General features: G+C 47.3%; 1 protein-coding gene across 4 annotated transcripts in view; it reads left to right on the plus strand.

Annotated features, from left to right (window-relative positions):
- The window catches only part of XPO7 (exportin 7), a 70,867-nt gene that overhangs the window by 46,880 nt on the left and 5,021 nt on the right, over positions 1-18,966 (plus strand). For all 4 annotated transcript variants that reach the window (XM_083368667.1, XM_083368670.1, XM_083368669.1 and 1 more), the window contains 9 exons: positions 2,151-2,214; positions 4,579-4,687; positions 4,991-5,097; positions 8,130-8,218; positions 8,675-8,782; positions 10,555-10,637; positions 11,341-11,555; positions 13,397-13,535; positions 14,355-14,515. In XM_083368667.1, the coding sequence (XP_083224793.1) occupies positions 2,151-2,214; positions 4,579-4,687; positions 4,991-5,097; positions 8,130-8,218; positions 8,675-8,782; positions 10,555-10,637; positions 11,341-11,555; positions 13,397-13,535; positions 14,355-14,515 (1,075 nt within the window). The remainder of the gene's footprint in view (positions 1-2,150; positions 2,215-4,578; positions 4,688-4,990; positions 5,098-8,129; positions 8,219-8,674; positions 8,783-10,554; positions 10,638-11,340; positions 11,556-13,396; positions 13,536-14,354; positions 14,516-18,966) is intronic.

An 18,966-nucleotide genomic window follows, 5' to 3' on the forward strand; every position in this document is an offset into this window, starting at 1 on the left:
GCGGTTCAGGTCTGGATGGGGAGAAACAGGCTTCGTCTCAACCCCGCCAAGACTGAGTGGCTGTGCATATCGGCATCTCGGGTTAACCAAGTTATTCCACCTCTAACGATGGGGGGTGAGGTGTTACCCCCCATTGATAGGGCTCGCAACTTGGGCGTCCTCCTGGACTCACGGCTCAATTTTGAAGATCACATAGGAGCCGTGACCAGGGGGTCTTTTACACAGGTTCGCCTGGTGCGCCAGTTGCGTCCCTATCTGGACCGAGACGCCCTATGCACAGTTACTCATGCGCTTGTGACCTCCCGTTTGGACTACTGTAACGCTCTCTACATGGGGCTGCCCTTGAAGACCACTCGGAGGCTTCAACTGGTGCAGAATGCGGCCGCGCGAGTTGTAATGGGGGTCTCCCGATACTCCCATGTAACACCTCTACTCCGCGAGCTGCATTGGCTTCCGGTTGCCCTCCGGGTGAAATTCAAGGTGCTGGTTATCACCTATAAAGCCCTACATGGCCTGGGTCCGGGGTATTTGAGGGAACACCTGCTGCCGGCATCAAATGCCCTTCACCCAGTGCGCTCCCACAGGGAGGGTCTGCTCAGGGTCCCGCCGGTAAGAGATTGCCGGCGGGTGACACCCAGGGATAGGGCCTTCTCAGTGGGGGCGCCTGCCCTCTGGAACCAGCTGCCGGTGGAGCTGAGGACTGCTCCCGACCTCCGATCATTCCGCCGGGGCCTGAAGACCTGGCTCTTCGAGCTCTCGGGCCCAGACTGAGGAGACATTCATTTTAATTGGGGTTTTAATTAGTACAGGGTCGATTTAATTTTTTTTTAATTGGGTTTTAACTTTTGTATGGTTGATTTTAATTCCCTGTAAACCGCCCTGAGTCCTCAGGGAAAGGGCGGTATATAAATGCAATAAATAATAATAATAATAAGATGAAGATTAAATTGGGGTGGAATGGGGGAATGTGGTTCAAATATGTCAGTATGTTGAAGATAGAGAAGCAGATAATTAAGCATTATTTTACTACTATCTCATTTGTTTACCAAACTATTATATGGTCCTCTCCAGTGGTCTCAGCAGTCATGACCATAATTGGGGAACCACTCATTCAGCAATCATTTCCAGGCACTGTAATAGCATGTGGGAATGGCCTGGGAGACAGCAGGAAAAACCACAGCAAGGGAGCAGTCGGAGGAAAGCTGGCCGCTTAGCCCTTCCCAGTTTCTTGGGCTGTAAAAGTGACAGGAAAGAAATAGACTTTCAGATCTGCAAGAATCTGTTCATGTAACCTTACAGTAAAATAGAATTACTTCAACCCTGGCTACTTCCTGCTGGACCATCTCACAAGGTGGACGGTAGCAATGGTGCTGCAGGAGGGGACTTGAGATGGTTCTCAGAGTTGCGACCATGGCAGTGTCCCCAGAAACTGGCTTGCAATGACTAGGGTTGCAGCATCTCACAGTCACTTGATTGCCACTTGCGGCCTTCACTGCTGGCTTCGGCAAGCCAAGTCAATGGGGAAACCAGGAGGAGGCCACCAATGGTGATCGTGACCCCTGGGATGCTGCAACCACGTGGGATTCGCCTAATGACAGCAGCTAGAACTATTGCAACTGCCATCGTGAACCAGCGCAGTCACTTGGCCCAACGCTTGATGGGCGCATGGCTTAGTAGTGGATTTCCCGGTCCTGATTGCCATTGCTAAGTGGAGACACCTGTCCAAGCGGAGAGCTGCAGACAAGCCCTGTTGCGTATGCAAGTTTAGCCCTCTCTGGTCAAACTGTTTCAGTGAATTCCTCAGTAAACAGAAAGTTAAAAGTGTCCTCCATCTGCCAATTTGCAGGTTTATGTGCCAAGTGTTTACAGATTCAGAATTAAGAGTGGATGCAATTCTACCAGGGATGCCTAAACTTCTTAATACACCTATACTTAGAGGAAGGGAGAAATCAGGTGAGATCCTTCTGACGTTTTGGACTTTGGCTCCCCGCAACACCATTCAACAGATCCGGTGCCGACCGTTGCATGCTAGATTTCTTAGCTGGCATGGAGGGGGATACAGGATTTCGTGTGAGAACTACTTTCATGTTATGCCTGTGAAATTTTCTAATTAGGCTGATGTCTTCTTGTTTCCTTAACCTCATTTCTACCTACAGCAGCGTTAGGAAACTGGTGAAACTGAGCGCTGTGCAATTCATGCTGAACAATCACACGGTTAGTTATCAACTCCTTTGGCAAAGCTTATTGGGGGCGGTGCCTTCCAAATACTGTCAGCTGGGGTGTCTTTTGTTGTAGAGGAAAGAAGGACTGAAGCTGCAGATCCATGGGGAAGCAGGTTAAGATTCAGACATTGCCATACAAATTATCCTAGTCCTGTCAATCCTGCCCTTCTTGGGCAAAAAAAAGTGTTGTGTCTCCTAGCAGCAATTTGACTTTGACCACCATCGATTGAAAGCTCTCCTGATGGACCTTGGCAGGAAGGACACATGCTGCTAGCCTCTTGCCATTTTAACCACTTTGTCTGCCCATTCCTCTTGTAGTTGGCTGTGCACTATTCATGTTCTAGCTGATAAAAACTTTCCAACATGGTTGCCCACAGAACATCTCTCCATGCTTTGACTATTCAGGGGCATCTGAACTCTTAACTCTTCAGAAAGCCTCCCTCTTCTGCCCATTAGCGTACACACACACACACACACACACACACACACACACACACACACACACAGCAGTCTGAGGTCAAAATTGTCCATATTTGGCCTAAGTGTAGCAGAGCATTTATGTGGACTAGTTCAGTGTGTTATATAAACACAAGCTTGATTCTAGAACAGCACTAGAACAACACAAATCAGTTGCAAATCACAGTCGTGTAATCTCAGGACACTGCAACCGGATTTAAATACAAGCCATTTGCCAAATGCCCAAAATGGGATCATGTGAGCGGGAGGGGAAGTTGAAATGCGGCTATTATAACTTTGGGGAAGGTTGTAAGTAGCATTTTTGAAGTCTATTGTAATTTTGATTGGTCATTAAGCAAGGACTACCTGTATTAAGTCTAATACAGTTTAAAACTGCTCTAGGAGTTGGTTGCCTAAAATAGCATGTCAGACAAAGGAACGCTGCTTGTCAAGTACCATAAATAATGCAAGTTGATTTAAGCATATTTGAAATATAGAACGCAGAATAAAAGTTGGAAGGGACCTTGGAGGTCTTCTAGTCCAACTCCCTGCTCGAGCAGGAGACTATATCATTTCAGGCAAATGGCTGTCCAGTCTCTTTTTGAAAGCCTCCAGTGATGGAGCACTCAGAACTTCGGAAGGCAAGCTGTTCCATTGCTTGATTGCTCTAACCATTAGTTGATTGTTCTTAGTTCTAGATTGCTTCTCTCCTTGGTTACTTTACATCCATTGTGAAATATAAAAGTACTTAGTTGTTTTAGGCCAGATTCAATGACCGGCACTGGATTGGATTCTACCAGAAGGAGGGGGAAAGCCCCAGGTTTGCAATTATGCTAGTTCCTTGGCAAATACAAGGGCAAGGAAGGCAGGCACTTGTGGCCTGACTTTCCATGGTGCCCATATGCCAAGGACTCATCTTGTTTCTGTTACAGAACAGAATAGAGTTAGAAGGGACCATGGAGGTCTTCTAGTCCTACCCCTGCTTAGGCAGGAACCCTATACCATTTCAGACAAATGGCTGTCCAGTCTCTTAAAAACTTCCAGGGTTGGAACATTCACAACTTCTGGAGACAAATTGTTCCATTGATTAATTGTTCTGTCAGGAAATTTCTTCTTAGTTCTCGATTGCTTCTCTCCTTGATTAGTTTCCATCCGTTGCTTCTTTTCCTGCCTTCCAGTGCTTTGGAGAATAGCTTGACTCCCTCTTCTTTAGGGCAGCCCCTCAGATATTGGAAGACTGCTAACATGTCACCCTTGGTCCTTCTTGTCATTAAACTAGACATACCCAATTTCAGCAACTATTCCTTATATGTTTTAGCCCCCAGTCCCCTGATCATCTTTTTTGCTCTTCTCTGCACTCTTTCTAGAGTCAACATCTTTTTTACGTCGTGGTGACCAAAACTGGATGCAGTATTCCAAGTGTGGTCTTACCAAGGCATTGTAAAGGGGTATTAACATTTCACGTGATCTTAGAAACAGAATCCGAATAGAGCTGGAAGGGACCTTGGAGGTCTTCTAGTCCAGCCCCATGCTCAAGCAGGAGTCCCTATATCATTTCAGACAAGTGGCTGTCCTGTCTCTTCATAAAAACCTTGAGTGATGAAGCAACCACAACATCTGGAGGCAAGCTGTTCCACTGGTTAATTGTCCTCTTGATTCCATCCCTCTGTTAATGCAGCTTAGCACTGTGTTGGCTTTTTTTGGCAGGTGCAGCGCACTGCTGCCTCATACTTAAGTGATTGTTCACTAGGACTCTGAAATCCCTCTCACAGTTACTACTGTTGAGCGAGGTACCACCTCCACTGTACCTGTGCATTCGGTTTTTCTTTCCTAAATGTAGAAACTTACTTTTTTCACCATTGAATTTCACCTCATTAATATGATTTTTATTCTTCAACAGAGTGAGCACTTTTCCTTCTTGGGTATTAACAATCAATCCAACCTGAGTGATATGAGATGTCGGACTACTTTCTATACGGCACTTGGGCGCCTCCTCATGGTGGACCTCGGTACTGCAACCCATTCCCATGCTACCAAATGCATGCTGCTAAGTTCTTGTCATTTTAATTATAACTAATTAGACAGGAACAGTTTAATCTGTCAACTTTCTATAAAGCTTGGTTATTCAGTGTGAAAAGAGTTCATCTGGTTACCTTGCTCCAGGTATTGCCCACTGCAAGCATAGATCTGAATTCCCTGGAGGATCAAAGTCCCCAAGGTTTACCAGACAGATCTAAGAATTACTTAGATTTTTAGCCCAGATTACAAAGCAGAGGACTGTTAAAGATCATTGTTTTTCATATCTCTTCCAGGAGAGGATGAAGATCAGTATGAGCAATTCATGTTACCCCTCACTGCTGCTTTTGAAACTGTGGCACAAATGTTCAGCACCAACACCTTCAATGAGCAGGAGGCAAAGGTAGGGAAGGGGCAGAAAGCTTCACCTTTGGAGTGTGTGGAACCCTTTGTGGGCTAGAGGAAGGCCATCTGAACCTTTCAGACTCTCGAGAGTACAGTTCCCCTCTTCCATTAGGGTGGAAGTCCAAAGTGTTTGGGTGGTCTGGATTGCCCATCTTGGTCTGGAGCTGCCTGTTTGGCATGTTTGGACAGTGGGCGTGCGGTCCTCCAAAAGTCCAAGGCTTGGGATTCTCTGCTTGCGGACAGGGATGTTGCCTCCTCCAGCCTGGGCTCAGATACCTGCCCTTCAGGTTTTCTCCTTACAGGATTTTGATTTTGGTTCTTTTCCATCCAGTAAGTATGTTTTTATACATCATTTGGGAGGGAGCCCATATATTGAACCCTATTCCACATATGGCCACACTGTCCATCCCTAAAAAAGCAGATGTGATTTACAAGAACAATAATGTCAGATCAGTAGTGGAAATATACTTAATTTTCCTGATTTATCTATTTCTGGGTTTATTTTAATTTTCTTTTAATGTCCAAAGAAAACTATCTGTATTCACTCTCCACTGTCCTCAAATGCCTTTAAATAATGACCAGCTCTCAGTCTGTGCGAAGCACTGGCCTGGCACTAGTTCCAGGTTCCTTCAGCGGACTCTCTTGGGGGGCCCTTGCATTACCCTCTTTCCTTTTCCTTGAGGGGCTTTTCTGGGATTGCTCCTGCCAGGAGCCAGAGAGGCCGAATATTCAGAAGGTGAGAAGCAGTTTCGTGGCTTCCATTCCCAAGAGGCACGTGAGGCTTTTACGTTCTGGGGGAGATTTCAACAGAGTCTCCTCCTGGAGGGCTGACCCATTGGGTCGGAAGGGCCCTCAAATCCATCTCTTCTGACACAAGGAGTTTTCCTGGGTGCCATTACAGAAGCCATTGGTCCACCCAGGAAGGGCAACTGGGGCTTGATTTGGATTCCCATTTGAAACACAGTATCATAGGCTTGGAAGGGACCCTGGAGGTCTTCTAGTCCAACCCGCTGCTCAAGACAAGCTATTCTATTGATTAATTGCCCTCACTGACAGAAAATTTCTTTCGTCTATATTGGATCTCATTTTTAGCAAGATTCCACCCATAACTGCTTTTCCCAAACTTCCACCTATTCTTGTCCTGCCCTCAGGTACCCTAGAGAATAAGTCAATCCCCTCTACTTGGTGACAGCCCCTCAAGTACTGGAAGACAGCTATCATGTCCCTCCTAATGATTCCCTTTGATACCCTGGCCTAGATCATACGGTATATTTCCAGCATTTCCCATTTCTGACATTGCTGCTTGGCTGAGGAGTGGGCTGCAGACTCTGGACCGCTGAGCCCAAGCGCCTGCTGAGCTCCTGGCCCCTCTGGGCAAGCATTTGTGTCCTAACCCCGCCAGGGTTTGGTTTTGTCTGCCTCCTCTGAATTTCATTTTTTTCTACCTCAAAGTATTGCTCTTGTTAGAATGGGGAGGGGGCTTTATATCCCTGATTTTATGTGCTTTTGAGGCTGATAATCTGGCTCCAAAGCTTTACTTACTGACACCAATCATGGTCCATTGATGAGAGAGGACTGTTGAGGGTGTTTACAATCTTTTTTAATTAGACATTTTAGAGAAAGAACATAAAACTAAAAGACAAGTAAAGGAACTAACAGTGAAATATAAATGGGTAAACAAAGTATCAAAAATTCATGGAGGATATATTTCTCCAATTTAAATTACTTATGAATAATTGAATATATTATTTTACTTTAGAAATTACTATTAAGCTTTATGGTGAGAATATCAGGGAGCCTGATCAACAAAGCATGCAGGATTTAAGAGATAATGTGCTTGGATATTGCATTTTAATTACTGGGTAAATATAATATTTTTCTCATAGTTCTTATGCCAAGTGGTTCCTTTCACTTGCAATAGAGAAAAATGCTAATACAAGATCTTAATGATTTGCAGTTTTTTACCTCAGTTTGTAATTCCTCTTGGTGGGACAGAGCTAAAGGCATCCTAAAGCAAAGGGCAGCCCTTTGGAATTTTAAATTAGGTGCCTTTGTTTTCACCACAGTTAGGCCGATATGCAAGCTTCATTCCAATATTTGAGGGAGGGCCTGTCACAGAGAAGAGTGGGTTGACTATTTTCCAAAGGACAAGAAGTAACTAATGGAAGATTATTAAAGAGATTATTATTCCAACCTAACATTAAGAAAATTAATCAGCGGAATGGCTTGCCTCCAGAAGTGGGTGCTTCCTCACTGGAGGTTGGATAGCCATGTATCCAGAGTGGTATAAGGACTCCTACCTTGAGCTGGGGTTGGACTAGAAGACCTTAAAGTTCCCTTCCAACTCTGTTATCTGTTCATTTATTCTGACAGCAAAGGGCATTCATTATTGACCCTAGCAGAACTTTTAAATCTGCATTATTAAAGGGCAATTCTATATTGACCCATTTAGGAGCCATTTTTATCTGTCTTGCATGGAGTCTGTTGGGCATGGAGTGCGAAGATGGGCCGGAGTTCAGCCATTTTTTGAGGAGAAGTTACCAATATTTAATGGGATCTAGTTGCCGATGACTGAAAACTTGCATATCTGACCTCTAAATCAAGTTTAAAAACAACAACAAATGTGTGTGTTTACATACACTTAACAGTATATCTATCTACGATCCGTCTATATCTGTGCATAAAACGTAAGCGCCAGGTGCATTAATTACATTAGAAAACTATCCCAAAGCCAGTAAAGAGTTTTAAAATGTCCCAAAGCTCAAGGCCTGCTAATGGGCTAAGTTTCAATGGTCTTCCTAAAACACCCCAGGGCAGGAGCAGCCTGGATAGCTGGAAGGAGGGTCCTCCACCCAGCGCAGGCAGTTCAGAAGGCCTCCTCCATGATCCCTGACGGAAGCATTCTCTGAAATGGGGGAGGGGTCTTCCTTATGGGACCAGCAAATACAGTTGGCTTGGAGGGTGATTGTGATATGGAGGACATGAAGCAATGCATCTTTCCTCTTAATCTGTGTCTTTCCCCTCATTCAGAGGACGCTGGTTGGCCTTGTGAGAGACCTGAGGGGGATTGCCTTTGCCTTCAACGCCAAGACTAGTTTTATGATGCTCTTCGAGTGGATGTATCCTTGACTCTTGTGCCTGTCTGCCTCCTGGAATGGGGACCAGGCTGACGACTGAATTCTGGAATCTCCAGTTCTCTCCGATGGCTCAAGGGAAAACGGTGCTTCACCTGCTGTGCTATGCTTAGATTTCCCAGGGCTGGTCAAAAAGCCAGCCTGGACAACATAGCACATGATCTGTAGTATTCTGCTTCCCATATTTATGAGCAGGTGGCTGAAATAATGTAGATTTGGGCAGACAGCCGGAGGAGGAGGAGAAGGCTTAACACTTACTAACTCTTGCCTGAAGTGATCCAATAGATTCATTTGTCTTTTCTTCAAGTCCTTTATTTGCCAACTGAGTCTGTGGTGGTCATCTTTGCAGTAATCTGGCCATCTTGGCTATTCTGACCTGAAGGATGAATGTCTGAGTTGCTTCTGGAAGTAGTCAGGTGGTCCTTAGCTTCAGCCTTACAGCTACCCAGCCTACATGCCAATCTTGCAGCGGGCAGTTGAGCTCTGGTACCATGACCCAGCCTGCACCACCCCTGTGCTCAAGCTGATGGCTGAGCTGGTGCACAATAGGTAAGTGGACTCTAAGTGGCCTCCTTGGGTACCTGAAGTAAGGCTGTCCTACAGGGACAGACAGGCAGAGGAGAGAGGTGGTATGAAAAGAGAACACTGTAATTATTAGCTCTAGGAAACATAAATATTGATGAGATCTTTGTTGAAAGTGCTGGGATGAATTTCCAGTACCTTCAGACAGCTCCTAAAGAACTACCGTATTTTTCGGACCATAAGACGCACTTTTTTTCCCAAAAGGGGGGGGGGAGAAACGAAGGTGCGTCTTATGGTCCGAAGGTGATCCGTATGGCCAGCCCCAACCTCCGCAAGTGGAAAGCAAGGGAGATTGCCAGGAGCACAAATCGGCACGTGCTGAGAAAGGCCGATCTCACGCTCCTGTACTCTCCCTCGCTCGGTTTCAGCTTCCCTTGCTGCAAGAGAAAGCAGGCTGAAACTGAGTGAGGGAGATTGCCTGGAATGCGAATCGGCTGATCTCGCGCTGCTGCAATCTGCCTCGTTTCAGCCTGCTTTCTCTTGTAGCAAGGGAAGCTGAAACCGAGCGAGGGAGTTTGCAGGAGTGCGAGATCGGCCAATTCGCATTTCTGGCAATCTCCCTCTCTCCGTTTCAGCTTGCTTTCTGCAAGAGAAAGCCGGGCTGCAGGGCCGCCTCCGCGGGTACTGCTCTAATGCAGAGAGGAAAGGACAAAGAGGGAGGGAAGGAAGGAAGGAAGGAAGGAAGGAAGGAAGGAAGGGACAATGAGAGAGGGAGGGAGAGAAAGAGGGAGAGAGAGAGAAGGAGAAAGAATTTTTTTTTCTTGTTTTCCTGCTTTAAAAACTGGGTGCGTCTTATGGTCCGAAAAATACGGTACTTGGTAGTAAAACAACTTTGGAGCCCATAAAAGATAGGAGTGCAGACAGGAACAACCCAAACAAGAAGAGGCCTGGTGTTTGCAAGTCCTTGGCCTCAGGCAGGTTCCATGGCCAGAGTCCATGGCAGTGACCTTTCCTGGACCCACCCACCCTTTCTTTGCGAGGGGAAGGCAGCCAGAGACTGTCCTCTCAGATGTTACGGCATTCAGTAAGTGAAGTGGAAACAGCCACTAAATACTGTATAACGCTTTTCAAAAGAATGCTAAAAATCCATAGAAGGTAGCTTTATGCCTGAAGCTTACCCACACGGCATCCTTGTTTAGAACCCAGGGCCACCTCTCTGGCTGCTCTGGGCTTGGGCTGTCCACTCAGATAGCATGTCTCAGCCAAGGCTTTATAAAGCCCTAGTAAGACTACACCTGGACTACTGCAACCAATTTTGGTCACCATATCTCAAAAAAGATGTTGAGAGTTAGGAAAAAAATCAGAGAAGAGCAACTAAGATAATCAAAGACCTGGAGACCAAAACATACAAAGAATGGCTGCAGGACTTGGGTTTGGCCAGTCTAAAGAAAAGAAGAAATAGGGGAGACATGACAGCAGTATTCCAGTATCTGAGGGGCTGCCATAAGACAGAGGGGGGTCAGGTTGTGCACCAGAGGGCAGGACAAGAAACTGGTTGGAAACTGACCAAAGAGAGAAGCAACCTGGAATTAAGGAGAAACTTCCTGACAGTGAGGACAATCAACCATTGGAACAGCTTGCCACCAGAAATCGTGGGTGCTCCATCACTGGAAATTCTCAAGAAGAGACTGGACAGTCACCTTTTTGAGATGGTATACGTTCTCCTGCTTGAGCAGGGGGTTGGACTAGAAGACCTCCAAGGTCCCTTTCAGCTCTATTCTATTCTCACTTGCTTTCAGGTCCCAGAGGCTGCAGTTCGATGTCTCCTCCCCAAATGGCATCCTGCTCTTTCGGGAGACCAGTAAAATGATAACGACCTACGGTGGGTACCTTCTCCTTCACAGCCGTTGAACTGGGTCAGATTGGAAGGGAGCTTTGCCCAGGACTGCCTGGCCCACTTGCTGCTGTGGCTCTGAATTGGCAGGGGGACAGCCAAAGAGCATCTCCTTTGGAAAGGTCTTCAACGGGAAAGGGGAAAGAAAGCTAGGCCGAGAGCTGCTCTCCCTTGAAGCCTTGTCGAGTTTAACAGAACTTGGCCTTTGCTTTGCTTTGCTTTGCTTTGCTTTGCTTTGCTTTGCTTTGCTTTGCTTTGCTTTGCTTTGCTTTGCTTTGCTTTGCTTTGCTTTGCTGAGGAGCCCTGGTGGTGCAGGGGTTAGAATGCAGCATTGCAGGCTGACTCTGCCCACTGCCAGGAGTTCGATCCTGATGGGCTCAAGGTTGACTCAGCCTTCCATCCTTCCCAGGGTGGTAAAATGAGGACCCAGATTGTTGGGGCCCATAGACTGACATTTGTAAACCACTTAGGCAGGGCTGTAAAGTCTAAGCGCTGTTGCTATTGCCATTTGCACCTGTGCCAAGGCGATGCGGCTTTGAGTAGACTTGACCAAATGCAACTCTTTTGTGGTTCCAGTAAGATTCTCTGAAGACTGTCTCTTGGCTTTTTCATCTTCCATTTTTCCAGGAGCCACACAGGTAAACTATCCTTTGAAGGAATGTTTTTGAGATATCTGCCTTGTTTTATGCAGGAAACCGTATCCTCACTTTGGGGGAAGTTCCAAAAGATCAAGTTTATGCCTTGAAGCTAAAGGGGGTTTCCATCTGCTTCTCCATGCTAAAAGCCGCCCTGAGCGGCAGCTACGTCAACTTTGGTGTCTTCCGCCTCTACGGGGACGATGCCCTCGACAACGCCTTGCAAACTTTCATCAAGCTCCTGCTCTCCATCCCACACAGTGACCTGCTGGTGAGAATGCACAGTGACTCCGGTCCCTGCCATCCTCCCCTCCCGCTTGACTTTTCTGGAATTGTTCCCCTCTGCTGCTAGCCTTACATAATGGTGGCGTCCTAACTTGGCCTCCCTCATAATGGCAGCTGGGCTACAAATTAATCTTTGCCCATTCTGGCACTGGGTTGCTTCTTGAGAAAGTGGCAGCAGCTGTCGTTGCCCTGGCTGAGGGACTGGGGCATGATTGCACCCCACAGCAGTTTGCCCTGGGGTGGAGGGACTGCTTGAGGTGTAAGATGAGGGCTGCTGCCGTACTTTCACTTTTGCCAAATGCAGCACTGCAAGGCTCAGATACAGTGCTGAAAGTGAGGGTCAAAAGTCCGTCTCTTCCCTGCTGTGTCCCAGCAGTGGATGAGCTGATGCCAGATTGGCCTGTGATCCTAGGAAGAGGCAGGCAGGTAGTCCTCGAATTACCACCATTCGTTTAGTGACCATTTGAAGTTACAACGATACTGAACAAAGTGACATGACCTTTTATTACACTTAAAACTGTTGCAGCATTCTCATGGTCACGTGATCAGAAGCCACCTGCTCAGCAACTGGTCTGTTGTGTGATCCCGGGGTCGTATGATCCCCTTTTGTGACCTTCTGACAAGCTAAGTCAGTGGGGAAGCCAGATTGTTACTAACTCAGCAACTGCATTGATTCATTTCACAATGACAAAAAAGGTCATAAGATGGGGCAAAACTTACTTAACAACTTTCTTGCTTAGTAAATGAAATTTTGGGCTCAATTGTGGTCGTAAGTTGAGGACTGCCTGTATTTGATTTAGGGTATTCCTAGTGATTGCTATGTGGGACAAGTTGTATTGTGCTTTTCATACTTACTGCATAATTTTATTTATTATGCCGCCGATCTTATCAGGTGACTCTAGGCAGCTTACAGCAAGATAAAAAGAACATTATAAAATATTAAAGAAATAAATATTAACATTAAAATCAACAAGACTTTGCTAAGGAAGGTACAAAAGTAGGAGCGGTTAGAGGTGGAGTCTTTTAATCCAGCATGGAACGCCCCATCAGGGCTCCAGGCCAATCAGATTTTCAGGCCCTTCTCCTGGGACCAGCCAGTTGGAGTCCCTGGGTTGACGGTCCAGCGCATCCTCCTCCTGCAGGGGTGAGTGAGGTGGGCCAGTCCTGCTAGGGTGAGGTGGTCCCCCAGCTACCCTGGCCCTGTGCCATAAAGACGATGACCCACAGCTTGTATTGGGCCGAGGAGCAAACCAGCAACCAGTGTGTCTTGCTCAGGAGTGGTCCCATGCAGTCCAGAAGCGAGATGATTGGGCCTGAGTGACTGAGCACAGGAACCTCTGATCCGGGAAGCGGCACAACTGGCACACAACACAAAATTGCACAAAGGTTCACCTAGCCACGACCGCAACCGGCTCTCCAAGCAATTGTCAGTTGTCAAAATCTTTAATAATGAGATTGAAAGAATTCTGAGTTAAACAGTCACATGATATAAAACCCCAAGGATATATATAAAATAGCACTGGATGGTCAGGTCGTGAAACCTGTGAGATGGGGGCCTGGCATGATAACAGCTCTACCTCTCTGGTCTAGGAATTCAAGAACGGTTACACTATATGCAGATAATTTGTCAATAAATTGGAAGCTGTACCTTCAGTGGTTATAAAAGTAAAGATGTTTGGAAAATCACTGCTTCTGATATTGGGATTGCCGGGGGGGGGGAGTAATACGTCTGAATGCTCCCCAACCTCAGCATGTCTGAATTTGTCACACATTCTGGGCCCACAAAACTCGTCTGAAAGTTCTCCTAATCCCTTTATCTTTTTTCAGGATTATCCTAAACTCAGCCAGTCCTACTATTCTTTACTGGAAGTTCTTACTCAAGATCACATGAATTTTATAGCTAGCCTGGAGCCACATGTAATCATGTATATTCTATCTTCCATTTCAGAAGGTCTCACAGCACTAGGTGAGTGCAACAATCGTTATTTGGAAGTTTGAGGGCTCTTCTTGAGAGCTGAGGAAGGGCTACAAAAGTCTTAACCGTCAGGGCCAACAGGCGCCCTGGGGTTTTGTTCTCCAGCAGCAGCAAAGGAATGTAGACACCAACATTACCTGGCTTAGACATAATGCACAGTAGAACATCTAAATCTTTCCTTAATTCCCTCGCAGTTCCTGGTTTGGTGTCTTCATTTTGATATAAGGATTAGCCTTACATTTACTTAATCTCTTGTGGCAAAGTGAGTGACAGAGCAATCCCAAGCAATTGGATCTTTATCCCTCCATTAGCTTTCTCAGGAAGATTTGGCAGCCTCAACTGACTAGCCATCAGCCCTTGAGGAGGACAAAGGTTTGTGAAGGAGGGGTTCACACTGATCATTTTGGTGGGTTTTCAGCTGTTATAGCCACTGCTGATACTGCATGATAACCTTGCAAGGTTTGATCATAGAACCCTTTTAATGAGAATTCCGCAACACCTGAGACCTATTCACTTCTGGGTTGCTCTCAAAGAATCGTATGGCTTAGCAAAATTATCTGTACGTACAATGAAACTTAAGACAAGTAATGCTTTGTCTTAAGATATGAACAAGGCATACAACCTGTCCAAGGACCTGAAGGGTTTAAGAAATCATGCCAGGAGAATAAGAGTGCACAATGGTCACAGCGGGCTTGGTTGGCCTGAGGCTGCTACTGCTCATCCAGGTTTTTTGGCCAAGGAAATGATCCAGCTAATGAAATAGGCATTTTTGACCTGGCGTAACTGGCCTCATTCCTCTTTTCCTGGCAGATACCATGGTTTGCACTGGATGCTGCTCCTGTTTAGACCACATTGTCACTTATCTCTTCAAGCAGCTCTCCCGCAGCACCAAAAAGAGATCTGCCCCCTTGACCCAGGAGAGCGATCGGTTCCTCCACATCATGCAACAGCACCCAGAGATGATTCAACAGGTCAGGACAAGGAGGGCAGGACTCGGGGGGTGTTTCTGAAAGCAGCTCCACATCATCGCCCTTGAGTTAGAATTAAAATGAGAATCACAGGTCGGAAGGGACCTTGTAGGTCATCTAGTCCAACCCCCTGCCCATTTCTGACAGATGTCAGTCCAGTCTCTTCTTGAAAGCTTCCAGGGATGAAGTACCCCCAACATCTGAATGCAATCTGTTCCCTTGGTTGATTGTTCTCACTGTCAGAAAATTTCTCCTTATATTTAGTTTGAATCCTTGTCTGGCCTTCAGGCCCTTTGGAGAATAGCTTGACCCCCCTCCTGTCTGTGAAAGCCCCTCAAATATTGGAAGACTGCTGTCATGTCTCCCCTGGTCCTTCTCTTCACTAGAGTAGCCATGCCCAGTTCCTTTAACCGTTCCTCATATGCTTTAGCCTCCAGTCCCCTGATCATCTTTGTTGCTCTTCTCTGCACTTTTTCTAGAGTCTCAACATCTTTTTTATAGTGTGGAGACCAAAACTGGTTGCAATATTCTAGGTGTGATCTTATTAAGGCTTTATAGAGTGATATTAGTACCTCATGTGATCTAGATTGAATCCCTCTGTTAATGCAACTTAAGATTGCGTTGGTTTTTGGCTGCCGCCGCACACTATTCACTCATATTTGATTGTCTACTTAAGGCTCCAAGATCCCTCTCAGTTTCTGCTATTAAGCCTGGATTCACCCAATCTATATATGTATTTTTGGTTTTTCTTGCCTAAGTGTAAGACTTTACTTTTCTCTACACTGAATTTTATTTTGTTGGATTTTGACAGATGTGAACACTGGGCCCTATCTATCTGGATCTGGAGCCTATCATCTAGGGTGTTGGCTATTCCTGCCAGCTTAGTGTCATATGCAGATTTGATAAGCTCCCCTTCTATTCCTTCATCTAAATCTTTTATAAAGATATTGAAGAGTACTGGGCCTAAGACGTAACCTTGGGGTACCCCATTGCTTACTTCCCTCCATTAGACATAGTACCATTAAGGACTACTTGTTGAGTACCGTTTGTCAGCCAGTTACAAATCTGTCTGATGGTGGTGTTGTCTATCCCACTTTTTTCTAGCTTTCCAAGAAGCGGTTGTGGTCTACTTTGTTGAATGTATTGCCGGAGTCTAAGTATACTATGTCCACAGCATTTTGCTGGTCTACTAATTTAGTCACTTGGTCAAAGAATGAAATGAGATTGGTTTGGCATGATCTGTTTTTAACAAATCTGTGCTGGCTTCTAATTATTACTTGTTTGTAGATGTTCGCAGATCTTTTTTTTTTAATCTTTTCCAGGATCTTCCCAGGTATTGATGTTAGACTGATTGATCTGTAGTTTCCTGAGTCTGTCTTCCCCCCCTTTTTTTTGAAGATGGGAACCACGTCAGCTCTTTTCCAGTCCTCTGGTAGTTCTCCAGGATTTTTGAAAGATATGGTTCAGATGTCTCTGAGATGACAGCTGCCAGCTCTTTCAGAACTCTGGGATGTAATCCATCAGGTCCTGGGGATTTATATTCATCAAGATCAGACAGGTGTTCTCTTGCTATTTTCTTGCTTATTTTTCTAGTCTGTCTTTTTCAGTTATGTTTTTGGTAGGTTGGGATATACCGTATATACTTGAGTATAAGCCGAATTTTTCAGCCCACTTTTTGGGCTGAAAAATTCCACTTCGGCTTATACTCCAGTCAACAAAAAAACTTACCGAGGACTTGTGCGCGGCCGAGGCTTTGGTGCTTCCGGGATCGCGCGCACCTCTCCCAAGCCACCGCCGTCCGAGACCTGCCGAAGTTTGGGGAGGTTTGGGGAGGTGCGCGCGCACCTCCCCAAACCTCCCCAAACGTCGGCAGGTCTCCGTTCCTCCGCGCCCTGCCTGCCTGCTTCTTTCCGCAGCGAAAAGAAGCAGGCAGGCAGGGCGCGGAGGAACGGAGACCTGCCGACGTTTGGGGAGGTTTGGGCGCCTCCCCAAACCTCCCCAAACGTCGGCAGGTCTCCGTTCCTCCTGCCGACGTTTGGGGAGGTTTGGGCGCCTCCCCAAACCTCCCCAGGTCTCCTTTCCTCCGCGCAGACCTGCCGACGTTTAGGGAGGTTTGGGCGCCTCCCCAAACCTCCCCAAACGTCGGCAGGTCTTCGTTCCTCCTGCCGACGTTTGGGGAGGTTTGGGCACCTCCCCAAACCTCCCCAAACGTTGGCAGGTCTTCGTTCCTCCTGCTGACGTTTGGGGAGGTTTGGGCACCTCCCCAAACCTCCCCAGGTCTCCGTTCCTCCGCGCAGACCTGCCGACGTTTGGGGAGGTTTGGGCGCCTCCCCAAACCTCCCCAAACGTCGCCGGGTCTCCGTTCCTCTGCACCCTGCCTGCCTGCTTCTTTCCACAGCGGAAAGAAGCAGGCAGGCAGGGCGCGGAGGAACGGAGACCCGGCGACGTTTGGGGAGGTTTGGGGAGGCGCCCAAACCTCCCCAAACGTCGGCAGGTGTCCGTTCCTCCGCGCCCTGCCTGCCTGCTTCTTTCCGCTGTGGAAAGAAGCAGGCAGGCAGGGCGCAGAGAAACGGAGACCCGGCGACGTTTGGGGAGGTTTGGGGAGGCGCCCAAACCTCCCCAAACGTCGGCAGGTGTCCGTTCCTCCGCGCCCTGCCTGCCTGCTTCTTTCCGCTGCGGAAAGAAGCAGGCAGGCAGGGCGCAGAGGTCCGGAGACCTGCCGACGTTTGGGGAGGTGCGCGCGCACCTCCCCAAACCTCCCCAAACTTCGGCAGGTCTCCGGACGGCGGCGGCTTGGGAGAGGTGCGCGCGATCCTGGAAGCACCGAAGCAAGTCCTCGGTAAGCTCCGGGCGGTCACTTGCTTCGCGTCTCCTGAGGGAAGGGGGGACGACTGGAGCGGGCGTTTCCTCGCCTGCTGGGCGCCGCGATTTGCCCGGGGAACGCGCGGGCCCCGAATGGCAGCGTGGAGCGAGAAAGCTGACAGCCAGGGCTTCCCCGAGAGCCGCGGCCACACAGGGTATTCCTGTGTATTCAGGCTTGCAAAATGGCGGATCGAGCCTCTGCTGGCGGCAGAGGCTTGCAGAATGGCGGATCGGCTTATACTCGAGTCAACAACTTTTTCCAGTTTTTGGGGGTGAAATTGGGGGTCTCGGCTTATACTCGAGTCGGCTTATACTCAAGTATATACGGTAATTTCTTTTTGCATTAAGACCGAGTTAAGCAGCTCTGCTTTTTGTCTGCTGCCTGTTATTTCCTTGCCGTTGCCTGATATACGTAAGGCTAAAACCCTTGCCTGGAATATTTACACACAGGTCGCAAGAAGCGATTTTTGTCCCCAGGAAATTATTGTAGAACTTTTCATCTCCTCACTCTCAATATTGTTTGAGGATGAAGTGACTATTCTGCTGAAAATGCTTAGCTGCCTTTTACTCTTCCTAGCCCAGAGGCCAGCAGTTTGCCAGGATCGTCTCGTCAGTAACTGCTTGCAAGCACACATGCCTGGTCGCGATGAGTGCCTTGCAGTCAGTATCTCGCTTCAGGATGGTCTTCCTCCAAGGCGCTTGCTTCCAATTTCCAAGATATTTAAACTGTAGCTTGGTTTCTAATGCTTCCAGTGAGTTGTGTGGCTTTGCTCCAACTATTTGTTCTTCTGGCAATTCAAGACACTCCCCATCCCTTTCTTCAATTCAAAGGGCTGTTTTTCTTTATTCATCCTATCAATTGCCCAACTTTCACAGCCATATGCTGTGACCGGGAGAGTCCTTGCATCTCGCAACATTCCTCAGAATATTTCTTCCAACAAACTTAATTTCAATTTCTTTTTTTCTTTCAATCTAGCTTTTCTCAAAATGTTTCACATATCCGTGTAATAGGTAGTATGCAATCTTGATATACTTCATTTGAAGCAGTTAGTTACTCTATATTTTGTTCTAGCTGTTGCTTTCTGATCAGCATGCAAATTATCAATGCCTCACTGAGTGAAGGGTACTTCCCTGCTGCCTTGAAAGAGGCGGTGGTAAGGCCCCTCCTCAAGAAACCGGCACTGGACCCAGCTGTTTTAAACAACTTCCGTCCTGTCTCCAACCTTCGCTTCCTTGCAAAGGTCGTTGAGAGCGTGGTGGCACGACAGCTCCCTTTGAACCTGGAGGAAGCTGAATACCTAGATCCGTACCAATCGGGTTTCAGACCCGGGCACAGCACGGAGACGGCATTGGTCGCGCTGGTGAATGATCTCTGGCGGGCCCGAGATAGAGGTTATTCCTCTGTCCTGGTCCTATTAGATCTATCAGCGGCTTTTGATACCATCGACCATGGTATCTTACTGCGTTGTCTTGAGGTGCTGGGAGTGGGAGGCACCGTTCTGCAGTGGTTCTCCTCCTACCTCTCGGACCGTTCGCAGACGGTGTTGACAGGAGGGCAGAGGTCAAGCCCTAGGCCTCTTAATTGTGGAGTG

This window comes from Vipera ursinii, assembly GCF_947247035.1.
Source record: "Vipera ursinii genome assembly, chromosome: 8".
In the NCBI taxonomy this organism is placed as follows: Eukaryota; Metazoa; Chordata; class Lepidosauria; order Squamata; family Viperidae; genus Vipera; species Vipera ursinii.